General features: G+C 36.4%; 2 protein-coding genes across 2 annotated transcripts in view; one reads left to right on the top strand and one right to left on the bottom strand.

The window, feature by feature from the left end:
• Positions 1 to 1,977, bottom strand: part of HEPACAM2 (HEPACAM family member 2) — a 44,457-nt gene extending 42,480 nt beyond the window's left edge. The window contains exon 1 of the mRNA XM_020289824.2: positions 1,604 to 1,977. The gene's annotated coding sequence lies outside the window, so the exon portion shown is untranslated. The remainder of the gene's footprint in view (positions 1 to 1,603) is intronic.
• Positions 1,978 to 2,035: 58 nt separating this feature from the next.
• The window catches only part of VPS50 (VPS50 subunit of EARP/GARPII complex), a 109,767-nt gene continuing 96,218 nt past the window's right edge, over positions 2,036 to 15,584 (top strand). Inside the window, exons 1-2 of the mRNA XM_012779642.3 lie at positions 2,036 to 2,183; positions 8,389 to 8,457. Of these exons, the coding sequence (XP_012635096.1) occupies positions 2,151 to 2,183; positions 8,389 to 8,457 (102 nt within the window). The 5' untranslated portion in view covers positions 2,036 to 2,150. The remainder of the gene's footprint in view (positions 2,184 to 8,388; positions 8,458 to 15,584) is intronic.

Below are 15,584 nucleotides of genomic sequence, written 5' to 3'. Positions count from 1 at the left end.
AAGAACAGGGGGAAGAGTTTTCTTATTGTTGTAATTAGATCCCAGGAAAGAGTACAGTTTACAAGGAAGAGCTGGCTGCCAGAGGAGCTATTACATATACCCATGTCTGTGCTAATGTTTACTCTTACCTAGTAAAGTCTGCAATGCCACCTCCCAGAAGCCTAGATCTATATTATATAGCTGATCAATGATTATGGAGCAATGTTTTCCTTCTTGGATGCCTCTCTAGGTCACTGCTTTAATTTTAGCAAGTGTTCTGTTTTCTGCTACTGCCTGCTCAAGAAATGTAGTTACATCATCCTGGAGGGGCTACATTTCTCCACTGGTTTATTGTGTATAGGGTGATAAATATATCTTCCTAATCAAACCAGGATCTCAGCTTTTATTTAAGCTTCCAGAGGCTCCTCCTGTTTGGGACATTAGAAATATACCCTGATCCTACTTTACTGCTAGTGCTTATTGCCATGCATCAGATCAATTTACTTAACCCTCAGCTGTGATGTTCCAATCTGCAAAAATGGGGCTGGCACTTGTTTACCAAGCACTACCAACCAGCAAGTCCTCCTCAAGATTTTTTGTCAGGCCTTCCAAACTTTCCACAAGTTGTGCTTACACTCTAAATAGCTCTCAGGAAAATGTGAAAGTCCTAACTAAACAAATCTTATATATATATATATATATATATATATATATATATATATATATATATATTTGAAACATGGAAACAACATGCTTTGCCTTTCAAAAAGTGTTCTTTAGGGCTCTAAGTTTTTTGTTTTGTTTTTTTAGTTTAGGGAGTTAAAAATGTGTCATGTATCATTGTATCATGCCCAATTATTTTATATAGTGTCAAGGTATGTTGAATTAAAAATATAGTTTGTTAGGCAGGGATCAAATCTACAGGTGGCAGCATACAGGCCAGGAGGGCGGTTCCTAGGGGTGGAGAAGCCAGGGACCAATAAGGGGAAGGAACTGCAGGAAAACAAAGAACACCTGACAATCACGCATATCAATCATCTGGCAACATCCCTCACCTCCTGTGAGCCCTCTCTTGGACCTGGCCAGTGGAGGGAGGCCACTTGGAAGTCCTTAACGTCTTTCTCCATTTTCTCCGTAGCTGTTTCATCCTCTTTAAAATGGGGATAATAGTAATAACCCCATAGGATGCTTGGATAAATGTGGATAAATGAGATCACACATGTAAAGCTATTAGCAGAGTTCCTGACATGTAGTAAGCTTTCAACAAATACTAGCTACTGTTAGCTTTGGGGCCGCTTTTTTCCTGGTAGTCTCATAATTGGAAAGTCCTTTTTAAATTAAGCCCCCAGAGACTCCCTTATTACGTTTCCGAATTTAACTGAACTTTATAGTGATATGTGTACTCATTATTACTGCCTTATTTTCTGTCTTGACTTAGGCTACGCAAGTAGTAAAATGAAAGGTGAGGGTCAAAATTCTTTGATTTTTAGGGCTTTTGCAGGGGATGCTAAAACTGAGGAAGAACAGTTCTAATTCTGGGAGGCCGCCTATTGGGCAGCCTGAACCACACCTTTCCTCAGACCAAACCCAGCGCCACCTGTGGAGTCCCAACTTTTCAGGTCACCTCTCCGAGAGACTGCCCTTTCTTGAGTTCCTTCTCTGCGCCAGTCTCACGCTCTCCCACGCCGCCCCTCTAGACCAGGTGGGGTTTTCTTGTCAGGCTCCTTGGCGGGCATCATGTCAGTATGGTTTAAAACAATATATACTTTTGTATATTTTCTTGGCAGTCTTTGGTCCTTCGCTCAATGCCTGATCACCCAGGACGTAGGTTTCCGCCTAGCAGAACAGAGCTACCTACGGCAAGCACCTCTGTGAAGACCGGCGATCGCCGTGGCCACGCTGAGCAACTAACTTTGAGGGCTTAACTGAAGCGCCGCTGTTTTGCTCGGTGGGAATTGTAGTACCTGTACTGGCCTCTTCTTTTTATTGCAAGGGCCAGCGGCAGCCAGAAGACTACAGTTCCCAGCATGCATAGGGCGAAAAAAGATGACCCGGGTCGACTGCTCCACGTGACCATCCACTATGGCTTCCCTGTGTCTGGGCTAGCTGTCTGGTGGTTCGGTATGATTTGTTAGCTTTTTGCGGCAGCATACACCTCTCACGATTTCGACATGCAAAAAATAAAATCTCTCATGACCCGCCAGGTAAGTTGCGGCAGATGAAGCAAAGTCCTCCCTCGTTTAGGCTGGGAGAGGAGCCGAGATATTCTGTCCCTGGTTGCGGCGGGTGGAGACCTAAGTTATAGGTAGTGGCAGGTGTCAGGGGGACTAGGAAGCCAAGGCACACCTTGGAAAACTCACTTGAGCCTCCTGGATGGGAACCCTGCTCAAGCGAGTATCGGTTTCCTAAAAACAGATCATTGAGGGAGTCATAGGCTATCTTAGTCTCCTCTCCTCCTCTTTTTGCCATTTTTCCAGGACAGTCTCAGCTGCCTTGGTCCCTGAACCCAGGCTGTCTGTTGTCTGGGAGCAGTTGGCCTGGTACATAACTGTGGTCCGTGCAAAAGAGATGACTTGGAAAGAGTGAAAGGAGCAGATGGTTTGAAGATAGAACTGGTAGCTTTATGATTTTAAGATAGAACTGGTACCAAACCTTGTAGCTTAAGTTTCCAGTTGTGAAAATAAGAATAATTATTTTTGTTCATTCTGTCTCACAGTTCTTAGAGTCATCAATAGGCGAAAATATGTGAAAACTCTTTGTGAAATCCTGGTTTTTAAAAGTTATTCTTGTCATGTCAAAGTAATGATCTTTTACTTCTGGCCAGAATGATAATTCATGAGTAAAAGCTTTGGCTGTTTTACAACCTGTCTCATAAATGTTAGGGACTTCCTAATAATGCCTCAGCTTCCTTCAAGGAAGAAGCAGCAGAAATTTCTTTTTATGTACTTAATGATCATGACGTGGTTTTAGATAATTTTGTTTACTTCAACTCAAATATTTCACTAGAATTGGCCATTTCTTATTTTAATATGAAAGCAACATAACTTAGATTAGAGTTTTAAATTAATAGAGTTTTAAGAAGTTTAGAGAATGTAGAGGATAATCATCTGGTGAAAAGTTCATTTGTGAGTTTTTTCTTGTTGCTAAAAAATTCAAATAAATTCAAATCCCAATTTCTTATTTGAGAATTTGGAACTTCAGGGATATATGAACAGGTTGCAAATTGTAATACTTCTGTTAGACAATACACAAATGATCCTTACATGATTGTTTTACTTCTGTCAGATTATATTGTAATAATAGATTTAAAATGTCCTGTGAATAATACAAAAATTTAAGTAAGTGGGTAGTAACATTTGATAATTACTCCCATTTGTTGAGTACTGGTGCTATGCTTCCTACTACTTGCTTGAGAATGAGTTTGGGTCCTGCTCCATCCTGTGGTAGCTGTGTGAACTTGGGCAAGTTACATAAAGTTTAAAATAGTAACAATAAAGTGTACCTCATGGGGTTAGCCCAATGATAATGTTTATATGATATAATGAAGTTAAAGAGGTTAAATAAAGACATTAACAGTTCCTGAGCATTATCAAGGACATGCTTGATCATAGAGCCATGGCATTGGCTACATTGATAGTAGGAAAGCAGGGGAACTGGAAGCAGGCATTTCAGTAATTCAAGTAATAGATAATTTCATGCTGACTTTGGTATCTGTTTGATTTTAAAACAATACATACTTTTGTATATTATACCACTAATTCCCCTAAACTGCCTTTGGAATGTTGAATTTGGACTTTTTGCATCAGCTAAGTTGGGTGCTTGTCAAGTTTGTTACACAGTTCAGTGTAGTCAACATTGTCATAGTAGTACAGCTTCTGTTTTTTTTTTTACCTTATTTTGTAAAAATGAGTAGGAGAGAAAAAATACAAAATTCCAGATACTGTTTATGTCTCTTAAATGTAATGAAATTGTGCTGAAAATGCTAACTCTTAAGCCTCAATCAGTTGCTTATTGAATTTGAGCAGGTCAAATCTGTGTTTAAATGGAATGGGGGAAAAAAAACCACTGAAGAACACACATGAAAAGTTAGAACTATACTGTATAAAAGATTACCCTAATTATATATATTTAATATGTTTATGGATTGATATCCACATATTTGATTACTGTTAAGCGCAGTTTGTGAATCTATAAGGTGTGAAAATAGGGTGCTACCTAGAGTTACATTTGGACTTTAATTAATACTATTTATTATTGGGTTAAATGTAATAGGATTACAAATAAACATACATAAAGATGTTTCTGTTTTATGAGGCTACAGAATATGATAATGACACATGTTGAGTTAATGTGGAGAGATATGAGATTAAAGTCTATGAAATTTAGATTTTTTGGCATTTCAGCTGTCCTAGGATCTTTGTTTGCAAAAGAGTGGGAGGGAGGGTGGAAGGGCTGTGTTAGCTCTCTTTACTTAGATGAGATCTGTTGTTCATCTTTCTTCATTATGCTGGCCTCTGTTCTTTCAGTCCATGCAACAAATGTTTATTGAGCACTATGTGCCAAGTGCTATTCTAAGTTTGGGGGATGCAGCAGTGAACAAAATAGACAAATGCTAAGCATGGCATAGGGGTAAATGCTTTAGAGGAAAAGAGGATAGGGAGTCAGTTCTGGGAGTTGGTGGCAATTTGGGGTCACTTATAATTTAGATAGGGTGGACATGGAAGGCCTCTCTGAGAAGGTAATAAAAAAGACCTGAAGGAGGTAAGGAAGGGAACCATGTGCATATCCAGGAAGGAATATTCCCAGTGGAAGGAAAGGCAAATGCAGAGCCGCAAAGGCAGGAGCATGTTTGAGGAGCTGCAAGGGGCCAGTGTGGGTGCAGTGAAGCGAGTGAGGAGGAAAGTAGTAGGAGATGAGGTCAGGATGAGATCAGAAACCTGAGGACAGGAAACTAGATCCTGTAGAACCTTATGGGTCATGGCAAGGCCATGGCTTTTATTTTGAGTGAAATGCTAAGTAGAGAAATGATATAATCTGACATAACACTTCAGAAAGACCATTCCTACTCATGTTTTAAGAATCACTTGAAAAGGGGAAAAGAGCAAAAACAGGAAGAACAATAAGGAGGCTATTGCAGTAATGTAGGTGAGAAAGGAAGGGTATAGGCCTTAACTAGGGCGCTGGTGGTGGAAGTGTTGAGAGGAAGTTGAATATCTTAGAAATGTAGAGTCGACAGGTTTCCTGATGGATTGGATTTGGACTGTGAAGGAAAGAGGAGCATCAAGGATGACTCCAAATGGTTTGGCCCTAGCAATTAGAATGGAATTGCCACTTACAGGGGTGGATAAATCTGGAGGGACAGATTGAAGGGAGGGAAACAGTTTTCAGACTTGTTAATTTAAGAGCCTCTTAGATATTTAAGTAGAGAGATAAAGTAGGCAGTTGGCCAGATGAGTCTGAATTTATAGGGGAGAAATCCAGGGTGTAGGGAAAACTTTGGGTGCTACAAACATGTAGATTGCATATATACTGGTTAATATCACCAATGAGTCCAAGGTTGGAGCTTTTGATTATTTGCTGTTAAAAGGTCAGGAGGAAGAAGTGGATACAGGAGGAAGAAACAGCAAGTGAGGTAACACGTTTTCAGCATCTCAAATGGCGCCTGGCATATAGTGGATGCTCAATAAATATTTGTTGAATGAATGTTGGATAAAGAGAACAATCAAGAATAGTGACTCCTAGAAACCAAGAATTTAAAAGAGGAGGGAGTGGTCAGCTGTGTTAAATGCTGCAGATGCCAAGTAAGGTGAGAATGATGAGCTTTTGGATTGAGAAGCTTGGTGGTCCTTGGTGACCTGATAAGGGCAGTTTTCCTGAAGTGGTGGGGAAGGAAGCCTGATTAGGGTGAGTTCAACAGAAAAGAAGGGGAGAGAAATTAGGGACTGGATGTAAACCCTCCTGAGTTTTGCCAAAATAAGAAGGAAACACAAATCATCACGGGTGTTCCTTTTGATTGACAGGACATAAGTTGCTGGTCTCATAAATGGAAAATGAGTATTCATGTAGACATAATCATAGTAGCCTGAAGTGTTAATCTGATTTGTGCAAAGAAATAGAGTGCAGAGGCAGGTGTTATTTATGCTGAATTTTGTATAAATTTAAACTGGGGAAATTATCAAAACAAAAATCCAATACAAAAGAAAATCAAGTAATGGTTAATGATTACAATGACTTCATGCTTTGAAACATGAAGATAAAATAAAAACGACTTCACATTTGTTAGTATAAATTTATAAAATTGATAAATGGTTAAAGATCTATAATCCTAAATTACAGTTGAGGGTCAGATGTTGTGCTGTGAGATGTTTATCTAATTCTTCATTTGTGATTTGATGAGAGAAAAACATTTCTCTATGATAATAAAAGTATTAAGAATAATGGTTAACACTTAAAGATTGCTTGTAATGTACCAGATACTATTTTTGGTCTGTAATGTATCAGACACTATTTTTGGTTCCTTACATACATTATCTTCTTTACTACTTATAACAGCCTATGAGTTATTACCTTAATTAAAATGTAACATGTAGGAAGTGTAGTTAAGTTGTTCAAAACCACAGGGAGAAAGTCAGGGTACAAACCCAGGTGGTCTGCTCCAGAGCCTGTTCCTGGAGATCACTCCACTCCCCTGCCCCCTAACACATACAAGGGGTTTCCAATTTTTGACTTTTATTTTGTGCATTTGTCAGAAAGTTGCCATGTATTCATATTGAATTGTTGTGTGTGTGACTAATTTGGAGGTAAAGCCTTTTTCTAGATGTTGGTATGTAACACTTTTACATTTCAATCATTAAATTTTCTACTGAGTAGCTCTGAGGAAATGAAAAATTAGACATGCTATATTCCTCCAAGGATTCTGGTTAGATTAAACAAATCTGTGCAAATGGACCCTGATTTATGATGGTTCAACTTACAATTTTTTGACTTTACAATGGGTCTATTGGGGGTATTAAATGCATTTTCAACTTATAGTATTTTTGATTTATGATGTGTTTATTGGAACATAACGCCATTGTAAGTTGAGCATCTGTACTCTTCATGTTTGTTTGTTTAGAAGACATGACAATTACACTTTTAAAAAGATATTTTAGGGTTGGTCATGATTTTCAATCAAATTATAATTTGATTTTCAATCAAATTATGAAGCTTTTGTGTGTATATGTATGTGTGTATATGTATCATGTATATAGAAGTTTAGTCATATTTTGCCTTCTCTACCACTTTGCCACCAACTTTACCTTCTCTACCACTTATGTTTAAAATCAAACAGATACCAAAGTCAGCATGAAATTATCTATTACTTGAATTACTGAAATGCCTGCTTCCAGTTCCCCTTCTCTACCACTTACGTTGCTATGCCCTCATGACTATTGGTGAGAAATTGAGACAGGGAAGAACAAATGGCTCAAAACTAGTCACAGCCTCACTTTCCCCCTTACTCATTGAAAAGCATATTAAACCTCGGTAGGTTTTTTTCTCTTTTCCAGCAAGCATTCTTGGAAATTTTATTTTGCAGTCAATTGCATATTCCCATAGGGACAGTGTGCTACTTAGTTGGAGATGAGAGTCTGATAAATGACTTCTAACTAATAATTTACTCATTTCTTTTTTGTTTACTCTGTTCCTGCAGCTTTGCTAGCCAGCCACTGGGCTGTAAGCATAAGACTTGGACTGGCTCTTTCCTTGGGACTTACCATCTGGCAGAGAGATATAGTTATTTAAAATTTAAGACTTTCAGAATCCCTTAGTTGATGTGAATATAAAAAATACATGGTATCAAAGAGCTAAAGAATAGGTAGAAGGCTGTGAGGCTTGAGATTTAAATCTTAATTTATGCAACATGAATTGGATACATTGGTGAGAAGTAATCAGGTAAAGTGAAGGGATCACTTATGTATTAACTAAATAATTAGCATCATTTAAAAATCTTTGATTAGCTCGGTTGGGTAGTGTATTGTATTTGTGAATCAAAATACTATTGCATAGATCTGTTTCCCAGGTGAATTTGGTGATGATTAATAAATAAATTCTTTTATAGAATGTTTTTCATGACCTAAGTTTCTTTTCTTTTGGTTGTTTTAAATCATGGTTAGATTAGACTGCCACCATTAGTTGTGAAGGTGCCATATGATACTTTTATTTTAAAATACCAAAAGTACATCCTTACCTGATTTAATAATAGTGCTATATGTATTAAGTGATGATTGTTTTTAGAATATATGTTCTATATATTTTGAAGCAAGAAAATTTCTATTTTTAAAATGGTCATTTCTGTTTCAGTAGGTGTGTGCTATACTTTTATAATTCTTCAGCATAATTAAAATTGTCCTTATGTTATTATTTTTTAAGGGTCTGAAAAGCCCTCCGGAGAGCCTTGGTGATCTTGGTGCCATTGAGAGTCTCCGGGTCCCTGGAAAGGTATTGATCTACACGTGTGAGCGTGACTTTTCACATAAGAAAATATTATTGCCTTTGGATAATAATTGATTCACAGAGTCTTTTCTTCCCCACAGGCAGATTGTTGTATGATAAGCTAGGTCAATTTTTATAATACAGTAGGTGTAGGGCTTATTTGTGCTTTCATTACTCAATGGGATGTAGTATGATTCATTATAGTAAAGCAGAAAATGTAAAATTGATAAATTTAGAGTTTATTGTATCAAATTCTTAGCCTGAAGGCAGTTTATATATGTGTGTGTATATGTTTAACTTATTGATTTATCTGCTGTAATTTGGAGAAATTAAATGAAATAATTGATTACTAACTTTTTATATTTTAACACTCTGAGCCAAAAAAGCATGGTTAATTATATTTTTGTTGTGGCCAGCAGAGATTTTTGAATAAGCAACTAAATCATATTGTTTATACTGAATTGTATAACTTATACTAAATTATAGCTATTTTAGATTTTAATCCCCTGATATTCATGTGAACTTCTGAGTTTACAGATTTAAAATAGGTTATTTGAAAGCTAGCAGGCTTGCGCTCAGGAGAATTATTAACCATTGCTATACACCTGCTGCTTCTCTGAGTGTTGCTGCTTGGAGCTGCGTATGTGAATAGGAGCTCCATCACAGATTAAGCTGCACTTCTGAATGTCTGCTCTTGTGATTTTTAATTAGGATCATATTTGAAAGTACTGTTTGCTTTCATGTTTGGCATTTAAATACAGAGGGTTTGCTTCTCTTGATCAGCAAACTAAAGCCTCTCCCTACACCCCAGGGTCAGCTGCTTAGGAGGATGATTTCTCATCTCTTTCAGGCACCTTACCCTCTAAAATGAATTTTGTATTTACTGCATTGCCTTTTTATGGGTTAGACCCAAACCTAGTGTCTAAATACAATACAATTCTAACCAACCCTTTTGCATGAAGTAGTACAGACCAAAACATGCCTTACTAAAGGCATTTCAAATAGTTTGACATCATATTATTAAAAATTATTGACTGTGATAAAATCAGGAAATAAGAGATAACCATAAATTCTAGTTGACAAATAATTCTCTTTATTTCTTTAAGAAAAAAGATTACCATGCATTATGAACATGCCTTGAGTTTGACTCCATTGTATATTTCAGAATCAGTGTCAAATTGATGAGTGAGCCTCTTTAAAAAATACATAATTTTATTAATAAACACTTTCTGTTGTCTTTAAACCATGAGCCTGGGTGTTTCTCCAATAGTGGTAGGTAATGAATTTATGATGATGTCTTCACACAGTTATCTTATTAACTTTCCATCCTAGCCCCATCAGTCACAAGTGCTATGTACTTTTAAGGTAGTTGGCCCTGGGTAGGGTGGCCAGTCTGAGATCACAAGGTCAGCAAATGTAAATGGTTCAAGTGAAGATTAATCCTGGGGCATTGGTCTGTTTGGCACATATTAATAAGCTAAGTTATTTAAATTGTCAAACTTAAAATAATAAAATAGGTATTAATGCTGTAAGCTTACATTTAACCTTACACTAAAAAAGGCTGACAAGCTTCCTTCTTGTGCCTGTTTATTCTCCCTTTGTTTTACTTGCAACATCACAAATGCTGGAGGGTGAGCAGGGCTGCTGCCTTCTCTCTGGGTGGTTTTGAGAGCATAAGAATCACTGGGTCCAGAGAGTTGCAAAGCTTCAGTCAGTAGACTGAGTCTGCTATGGGTGAGGTTCGCAGTCAGTACTGAGAAGAAGAGTTAAGAATGCTCATGTTCAGAAATTCCCTACACAGCGTAGCTTGGGATAACTTTAATGCTGAGTATTTTTCACAACTTGGATGTTACTTTATACTTAGATCGTATACATAAATTTTAAATTATTTTTATACAATTGCTTTAAAATTAATGTTGCAGATAGTTCTTAATGACCCGAAATTGGATGTCATAAAAAATGATCTCCATTTAAGTTTTTCAGATTATTAAAAGCATTTCAACAAAATGGAAAATAAATTTGAAATGATTGTTTTAAAATAACATTTGCTTTTAATGTAAAAGTAATATATAAATGAACAGAAAACATGGTAAACAGAAAAAATGTATCTAAAAAAAAAATCACCAGTGCAGTCAAGGTTAACATTGCCTTCTGATCTTTTCTCTGTGCATGTTCAACAAATGTATTGAACATCTGTGCTACAAACTCTGTAGGGACTGATAGTACAGCAGCGAAAAGACAAAAGTTCTTTCCAAAAGCCACAATTTTCCTGTTGTCAGGGAGCTTACTTACATTCATGTAGGGGGAAGGCAGACAGTAAACAAAGTGATTGAAATTATAACAAATACTGTGAAGGAAACAGGATAATGAGATAAAGTCTGTGAAGCTCGGGCTTATTTTACATGAAGTAGTCAGTGTGGGTCCCCCCCCCCCCGCCTTTTTTTGTTTAAATGGTATTATTCTTAGAAATTATATTGAAGCTTGGGTTTTAAACTTAGTGATATATATTGCATAGGAAATATTCACAGTATGTTACTAGGTTTGACAAGTAAGCTACCTTTTAGTTTGGCTTAGGTAACATTTTGAGCTTAATTTTTGCTATTTAAGTAGTCATTGTAAATACCTTATATGAAAAAGTTTTTAAACATTGACTTTATTTAACAGCTCTGCCTCATTCATAAGTATAGGGATTAATACAACCTTTTAAAAAAAGATCCCTGGTCTTCAGGAATGGGTCCACTTCTTTTTCTTGTCATACATAATGTCTTTTAAAGTTGGGACAAAAAATTGAGATTTCAGTGGGATTTTCAAGAACGAAATAGGCTAGCTTGGGTTGTGTTACATGAATACATTCTATTATAAAGGATAAGTAGGAGGAAAATATTAAGGTGAATCATTTGAAGTGACAAGGTTTAAAATAGTCAAATATTGGCAAATTTTATGGGTTTCAATATACTAGAAAAGGAAGGATAGTGAAGGGGGAACTGAAGAAGGGCATGTAGATGTAGCCAGAGGATATTGTTTATTTTATTTTTTATTTTTTGAGAACTGTATAAATTCAAAGTAGGAGGAAACTGTAGAAATTAAGTAGTACAATTTCCACATTTTATAGACAAGATGACATTGCCCCATTTTAAGAGAAGATGTGAGTCAAATTGTATATACTGGAAACTTGGAATTTTGGTGGATAAAATAGTTTAGAAAAGTAGAACAAAATTTTAAGATTCTCTTCAGAACTTGCTGGAGGAAAGAAAACTTTGAGACAGATTTCAGGGATCTTAGTTTAAGAGTTGAGGACCATAGGCCGGGCGAGGTGGCTCATGCCTGTAATCCTAGCACTCTGGGAGGCCAAGGCGGGCAGATTGCTTGAGGTCAGGAGTTCGAAACCATCCTGAGCGAGACCTCATCCCTACCAAAAATAGAAAGAAATTAATTGACCAACTAAAAATATATATACAAAAAATTAGCTGGGCATGGTGGCGTATGCCTGTAGTCCCAGCTACTTGGGAGACTGAGGCAGTAGGATCGCTTGAGCCCAGGAGATTGAGGTTGCTGTGAGCTAGGCTGACGCCATGGAACTCACTCTAGCCTGGGCAACAAAGTAAGACTCTGTCTCAAAAAAAAAAAGAGTTGAGGGCCATACATTAGAATTGCCAGTATTCAAACCACAGCCCATTCCAGTGAAATCACAGTGTCAAGGTGGAGCCAAGTGTCAGTAATTTTTTTTTTTGAGACAGAGTCTCGCTTTGTTGCCCAGGCTAGAGTGATTGCCATGGTGTCAGTGTAGCTCACAGCAACCTCAAACTCCTGGACTCAAGCAATCCTCCTGTCTCAGCCTCCCGCCTAGCTGGGACTACAGGCATGCGCCACCATGCCCAGCTAATTTTTTCTATATATATTAGTTGGCCAATTAATTTCTTTCTATTTATAGTAGAGACGGGGTCTCGCTCTTGCTCAGGCTGGTTTTGAACTCCTGACCTCGAGCAATCCACCCACTTTGGCCTCCCAGAATGCTAGGATTACAGGCGTGAGCCACCTCGCCCGGCCTAGTAATTTTTAAAGATCCCCAGGTGATTGCAATGTTGAACCAAGTTTGGGAACCACTGCCCAAGCTGACAGCATGATCAAGAATAGAGAAATGGGAAATTTAGGAACTATTCTAGAAAAAAATTCAGAAGTTTTGCTGACAATTTTTGTAGAATAACGTAGAATGACCTAAAATTATAATCTTGAGATATGGACTCTGTTATATTTCAAATTAGTGGGATTTTCATGTAGAGATAAAGATATAATAAATTAGGAAGTATATACTGACTAAATTTGCTTTCCATTTAAATGTAAAAGATTTTTTTACTTAATTGGTTATAAGAATTATGAATTAAAGACCAATATTTATTGTAATATGTGATAGTCATAATGGCCACAAGGTTATTAATCATAGAACTTATTGAGACTGTGTTTGAGAGTATTTGTTGAACCCTGATTAAAAAATAAAAATGCCAATATTCAGAACCTTATAAATCTATATCTAGACTTCTAATAAACACTTTCCATAGTGCTTCCATTATGGTTTCATATTACAAACTTGAGAAACAGTACTGATAGCAGTATTGTTTTATGAATTTTTACTGAGATACTGCCTCCTGAAAGTATTCTTTAAGGATAAAGTTGAGATTTTTTTTTTTAAGGTCTTGATTTAATTAATTTGTGGAAACAAATAGGACTCAGTTAAGTTTATTATTAATGTGATTGGTTTACTATGCCTTTGAGTTTTTTCAGGAAAGTAAAATATAGGATGAGGCAACAAAAGGAATATCTGTTGCAGTCAAAATTTGACAATTTATCTAAATATAAGAAAGTATTTTTCTTTTTATATTTCATCCATTCAACAAATATTTATTGAGTACCTGCCTACTCTGTAGCATTTGTATTATATAACATTCTAGGAGTTGGGGCAGAATGTTTTTTTTAGTTTCAAGTACTTCTGCGAAATCTGATGAATAGATTTGACCTTCTTAGCATCAGTGAAAAGAATGCTAAAACCACAAACTAACTGCAGAGCTTGGTTTCCAGAGCATTGCCAAGTATGGGAAAAGTGTGCTGGAATAACAGTCAAGAGATCTAGAGTTTTCCTTAAATGCTCATGGCTAATAATATTTAGCTGTTTTCTTTTTAACCATTAATTCGATTATGTTTCTCACATGTTCGTATGCTTTGAGACTCTGAATCCTCCTTTCATAGCAAATCGTTTAAGATCATTCATGGAGTACATTTGGCAAATATTTATGAAGCCAGGCAGTTACTAATTGTTGCAGATAGAAAGAAGTACAAGATTCTATTCCTCCCTAAACTGAGTGGGAGAGACAAGCAAAAATAGATAATTGCAGAGTAGAATAAGCACAGTAGAGGTCTGTACAAAGGTATGCACAGTGGTAGCACAGCTAGGAGAGGACTAGGAGTAGGTGAGAGTGGGCGATTAATTTCTTTTAGAAAGATTACAGGTTTATGGAGTGAGTTGTTGAGTGGGGGCTGGAAACCAGTGTATTGATTAAGAAGAAGAAAATAAGAACATGAGGTGAAGGAAATGGAGAAGAGTTAAATTTGGGGGACATTTTATAAGCAGCATTTAGGATTGAGGATTTTATTGAATGTGGAAGGTGAAGGAAGCTGTGGAAGGCACTGGGATTGAAGGTGCTGTGATGTCTTTTCTCAAAATAGATAGTATTTCTTCTTTTAGTGAGAAGGTCTAATGAGATGTTCGAAAACTAAAGAAAAACAAAATTAAGGCATACACACTGGATTTTTCTTTCTGTATCTCAATTTGTGATGTGTCTTTTCTCCAGTGTTAGCCCTGAAAGGACAGGCACGTGGCACACAGTTCAGTGTTGTTCATTGAAGTTGAGAAATATTTTTAAAGATAGCTTTTATTATTATTTTTTAAATGATGTCTCTAGAGCTGTTGTCTCTGGTTTCCTTTTTACAGAAATAAATTTCAGAAAATATTTGATAAAAATGTAACAAAGTCCTGAACTTGGGTTGGTATTTTTAACCACTGAATAAGAGAAATAAAAATATTTGGCAAAGTACCAAATGAAATTTTTGCTAATTTTGTGATTTCAGTTAATAACTCAGTAAATTTTTGTGAATAAAATCAGTTTTTATTCACGATCTGTTTCTTCATAAAGAAAATATATGTAAATTTTTATTGTGTAGAAAGTGATTAAAATACATTATTTTTTATCACTTAATTGTGTTGTAAAGCAGGATTAAAATAATGCCATACGGTTACTTTTTATAAAAATTTTCTGTTAATAATTTTGCTGAAACCTTTCAAATTGTAACTGCACCAGTATTCCACTAGGTGGCACTGAAAGCCTGAAGAAAAATAGGGTAAGCTTTAAAAGCTATGTTTTATTTAAAACACATACACAGAAACTGATGAACCGGCCATCTTTGATGGATTATTATTGTTGTTCTAGTGGGATTTTAAGAAAATGTGCCGTTTCCCCACATAATCAGACATCTGGCAATTCATTATAAACTTATGTGGTATATGGTTTTAGGGTATCTGTGATCTTGAAATAGGTTTTGAATCCTGTTTCATTTGGAAACAGATCAAACCTATTTCTGCTCGGTGATTTATGACTTATGTAATACTGATTGAATATTGAAAACTTCATGTTTTGTTTTTCCTTTTAGCTCTCTATAGATTTTGGTGGCTAAACATTTTTTGCTTTCAATTAGAGCTCGAATGTGATGTTAACTTTGGTAAGATTATGGCTTGTGTTTTTAGAATTTATTATAACAGAATAGCTGTTTTATGTTGACCAGTGAAGAAAATGAAAACAGCAAAAAAATCCTTGATATGACTTGTTGTGGAAAACTCAGATGCATGCTTTACAAGGTCAGAATTTCTCCCTCTTCCCCCCAACACACACACACAAACACACACACACACACACACACACACACACACACACACACACACACACACACCACACAATGCACTTTGCCATCTAGGTATATAATCAGGTATATAATGTGAACTGTGGTCTAATAAGCTCTGTACAGAAAGGGGAGTTGATTTGCATTTTGTTTTTTATTCTGTAAATTTTCTGTAGGGTTTTGAAACC

Source organism: Microcebus murinus, chromosome 9 (genome assembly GCF_040939455.1).
Source record: "Microcebus murinus isolate Inina chromosome 9, M.murinus_Inina_mat1.0, whole genome shotgun sequence".
Taxonomy (NCBI): domain Eukaryota; kingdom Metazoa; phylum Chordata; class Mammalia; order Primates; family Cheirogaleidae; genus Microcebus; species Microcebus murinus.
Note: the sequence above shows the minus strand (reverse complement) of the source record. Positions and strands in the feature narration are given on the sequence as shown.